This window comes from Bison bison, unplaced genomic scaffold (genome assembly GCF_000754665.1).
Source record: "Bison bison bison isolate TAMUID 2011002044 unplaced genomic scaffold, Bison_UMD1.0 scf7180017864030, whole genome shotgun sequence".
In the NCBI taxonomy this organism is placed as follows: domain Eukaryota; kingdom Metazoa; phylum Chordata; class Mammalia; order Artiodactyla; family Bovidae; genus Bison; species Bison bison.
This window is the reverse complement of record NW_011494602.1, coordinates 1,912,825-1,916,686: the sequence shown is the minus strand read 5'-3', so window position 1 is coordinate 1,916,686 and position 3,862 is coordinate 1,912,825. Positions and strand designations below refer to the sequence as shown.

The 3,862-nt window shown below is 38.7% G+C and overlaps 1 protein-coding gene across 17 annotated transcripts in view; it reads left to right on the top strand.

The window, feature by feature from the left end:
- Window positions 1-3,862, top strand: part of SLX4IP (SLX4 interacting protein) — a 222,678-nt gene that overhangs the window by 138,160 nt on the left and 80,656 nt on the right. For all 17 annotated transcript variants that reach the window (XM_010834201.1, XM_010834210.1, XM_010834202.1 and 14 more), the window contains one exon: window positions 2,250-2,339. In XM_010834201.1, coding sequence (XP_010832503.1) covers window positions 2,250-2,339 — 90 coding nt within the window. The remainder of the gene's footprint in view (window positions 1-2,249; window positions 2,340-3,862) is intronic.

The window sequence follows — 3,862 nt, the reverse complement described above, 5'->3', positions numbered from 1 at the left end:
AGACAGGTCTTGATCCCTGTCTCCTGTACAATGTCACGAACCTCATTCCATAGTTCATCAGGCACTCTATCCATCAGATCTAGGCCCTTAAATCTATTTCTCACTTCCACTGTATAATCCTAAGGGATTTGATTTAGGTCATACCTGAATGGTCTAGGGGTTTTCCCTACTTTCTTCAATTTAAGTCTGAATTTGGCAATAAGGAGTTCATGGTCTGAGCCACAGTCAGCTCCTGGTCTCGTTTTTGCTGACTTTATAGAGCTTCTCCATCTTTAGCTGCTAAGAATATAGGCAGTCACTGTGCTGATTATTTTGACCATGGATTTAATCTTGGTTTTCTAGAACTTTATATAAATGGAGCCATACAGTTCTCATTTTAGCCTCACTTTGCTCAGTGCAGTGTTACTGAGATCATTCCATGTTGAGCAGGTCAGTGGTTTGAAATATAGTACAGTTTGTATTAATATATTCTCCTGGTGAGAGACTTCTGGGTTGTCTTCCATTTCGACTCTCGAAATTAAAACTTTCATGCACGTTTGTATACATGCCTCTGTGTGCACATGTTTCATCTCTCGCAGGTAAATACCTGAGGTAAAATTGCTGGCTCAGATGGTAAATAAATGTGTTTAACTATAGTGAGCAGACAAACATTTGCCAGGGTGGTTGATCCATTTTCCGTTTCCACTAGCAGTGTGTGAGTGTGGGTCGCTTCCCATCCTTAACCTACGTGTGACGTGCATCAGTCTTTATCCCTGCTGGCACTGCCTTAGGTATGTAGTTGTGTCACTTAGTAGTGAGTGTTAATTTGCATTTACTTGATGAATGATAATGTTGAACACTTTTCCACGTGCTTATTCACCAGTTGTTTATCTTTGTCATGGAGTGTCTGTTCAAACTTGAGTTGTTTTTTTAACATCAATTTGTAAGAGTAGTTTTTACATATTTTGGGCACCAGTCCTTTATCTCATTCATATGCATTTATGAATATTTTCTCCTAGTCTGTGACATACATATCTATTTTATTAATGATGTCATTTGATGAGCCAAAGTTTTTTAATTTTGATCAAGTCTAAGGTAGTGATTTTTTCTTTTATATTTAATTTTCTGGGTCTTGTCTAAGAAATCTTTTCGTACCCCAACGTTGGGAAGATAGGTGGTATTTTTTTTTTTAATGTTTAGGTCTGTGATTCATCTCAAATCAGTTTCTATTTATGGTGTGAGGTAGGTGTCAAGTTGCGTTTTTTTCCCCCCATATTTTGTCTCGTATTCTCACTATTTGCTGAAAATATTTTTTTCACCATTGAATTATAGCACAGAATTTAAAAAAAAAAAACTGTTTTGCCAAAGGGCTACAAAATTGAATTTCCCTGCTGGCCATAAACCAACCAACAATACTTTTCTTAGATAGTTTAGTTCATCCATTTATCTTGTTACTTTATTCACATAGTGTGAGGTTTTATGAAGCTACATCTTTTTATAGGGTCTGTAGCCATGCCACAGAACTACTGGTTCTGTGGCTTTTTAAATTAGATTGAAATTAGGTAAAATTAAAAATTCAGCTTCTCAGTCAACAAAAGCCACATTTTAAATGCTCAGTAACACATGAGGCTATTTTCTTCCCTATTTACCAGTGCAGATAGAGATGTTTTCATTTCTTCCACAGTACTAGATAGCACTAGCCTATAGAAAAAGAAAGACTGGTTTTATATAGTTTTGAGGCATATTTTAATGAAACTTACTTAGTTTTGATACTGTCATTCAGCATCTTCCTCGCCCATTTTCATCTGTCTGTGCTTCTATTTCTATTCCAAGATGTATAGTCCCAGCCAGTGCTTTTGTTAGTCTGAAAATGCAGTTACTTCTGTCTGCTCTCTCCCACCTGGAAGAAAGAATTTCCCTGTGTGTGTCTACCAGACTCCTTTTCTGGAGCCTACCTGGCACTGACCTTTTTAACTCTTCTCAGTGTTAACTGCTGAATTTCTGGGCATCCTCCGACAACTTATAGTGTAGAGATAGGTATTTTCTCTTTCCTGTCCTGATTAAAATTAAATTTCTCCCTGGCATTTCTATAATAAATATTAAAATTGCAAAAAGCAACAAGTTATGAGTTTTATCATACCCCATATTAACATTTCTGTCCAGCAGTGAACTTTGTTGCCATTTCATCATGAGCAACCATGTAGGAATTTGTAAGCTTTTCTCTCATTGTTCACTGGGTGTGAGCTAAGTCTTTCATTAATGTCTTTCAGTGTGGGAACTTTGCTGTCCTGGTGGATCTTCATGTATTGCCGCAAGGCTCAAGCAAAGACACTAGCTGGTTTTCTGAACAGAAGAAAGAGGTACCAGGAAACTTTTCACTATTTTTTTAAATTGAAATGTCGTTGATTTACCATGTTTCAGGTGTACAACAAGTGATTCAGTTATACACACACACACACACACACGTATATTCTTTTCAGATTCTTTTCCATTATAGATTATTACTTGATATTGAATATAGTTAGTTCGCTGTGCTATACAGTAGGTGCTTAAAACTTTTCACTATTTTAAATGCAAGGAGCTGCTCTTAAGAGGAACATTAGCTTTTTTTCCAGCTCTCATTTTCATTAATGGACAGTAAATCTTGAGTGCTGTTTAATCTTTGAAGAAGAGTTGTCTTTGCCACAACAGACATACTCCTAATTTTTCTGTTGTTGTTCCTTCAGAAACTGACACATCCATCTATTTCATATATTTCATTTGCCACTCTAGTATTTAAACCAGAAATTCCCTACCTCTTTGTTTGAGGGAAAGGGTTCTTTGTATTAAAAAAAAAAAAAGATGATGAAGAAGGAGAAGTTAAAGTGACTTTTCCAGGTAAGCAGGGATTGTAATCCTCACTGGTCGTAATGGATGGACTGAGCCCCTGGAGCAGGTGTGGGTTTTTGTCACCTGTCTGAAATCTTCTCCTGTACCACATGATCCTTTGGCAAAAGTATGGGGATGGGTGACAGCAGCCCTCCTCTTACAGTGGCCAGTTGCAAAGCAGGTGGCCAGTCAGTAAAACAATTGATTGTATGACAGGACTGTGGTGTTGAACCTCCTCGAACCTCAGCCGCCTCCTCTGTGGATGAAGGGTTCCCCCAGACCCTGGCTGAGTCCCTCCCAGCTCTCATTTCTGTGGTCCCACCAAGTGCTGCTGTGGCAAAGGCAGAAGGTGCCTCCAGCTCTCATCACGTGCTTGGCTTCCTTCTCGAGACCCTTCCTTATGAGCGAGCAGGACAGTCAGCCTGTGGCTTTTACGTAACTTGCCAAACGTAACAGCCCTTGGTATCTTCCGTGATGTTCGTTGGTCACAGTAGCTTTTTAGAGCTAGAAATAAATCCTATTACCAGGTGGTATGTGGAGAAAAACTAGTGATGGTGGTACTTTTTGGCACCACTTCTTTACCCCTTTACTGTGACGACTGTTTTCACTCAGCTTTTGGAGATAACGAGAAATCTCCTAAAAGAAAATTTATAAGTAATACATTTTCAGTCAAAGGATAATATTATTAGGACTTTGTTGATCTCTGTTCATTTCCAAGGCAAACCATTCAATATCACGGTAATCCAAGTCTATGCCCCAAGCAGTAACACTGAAGAAGCTGAAGTTTAACGGTTCTATGAAGCCCTAGAAGACTTTCTAGAACTAACACCCAAAAAAGATGTCCTTTTCATTATAGGGGACTGGAATGCAAAAGTATGAAGTCCAGAAACACCTGGAGTAACAGGCAGATTTGGCCTTGGAATACAGAATGAAGCAGGGCAAAAGCTAATAGAGTTTTGCCAAGAGAATGCACTGGTCATAGCAAACACCCTCTTCCAACAACACAAGAGAAGAC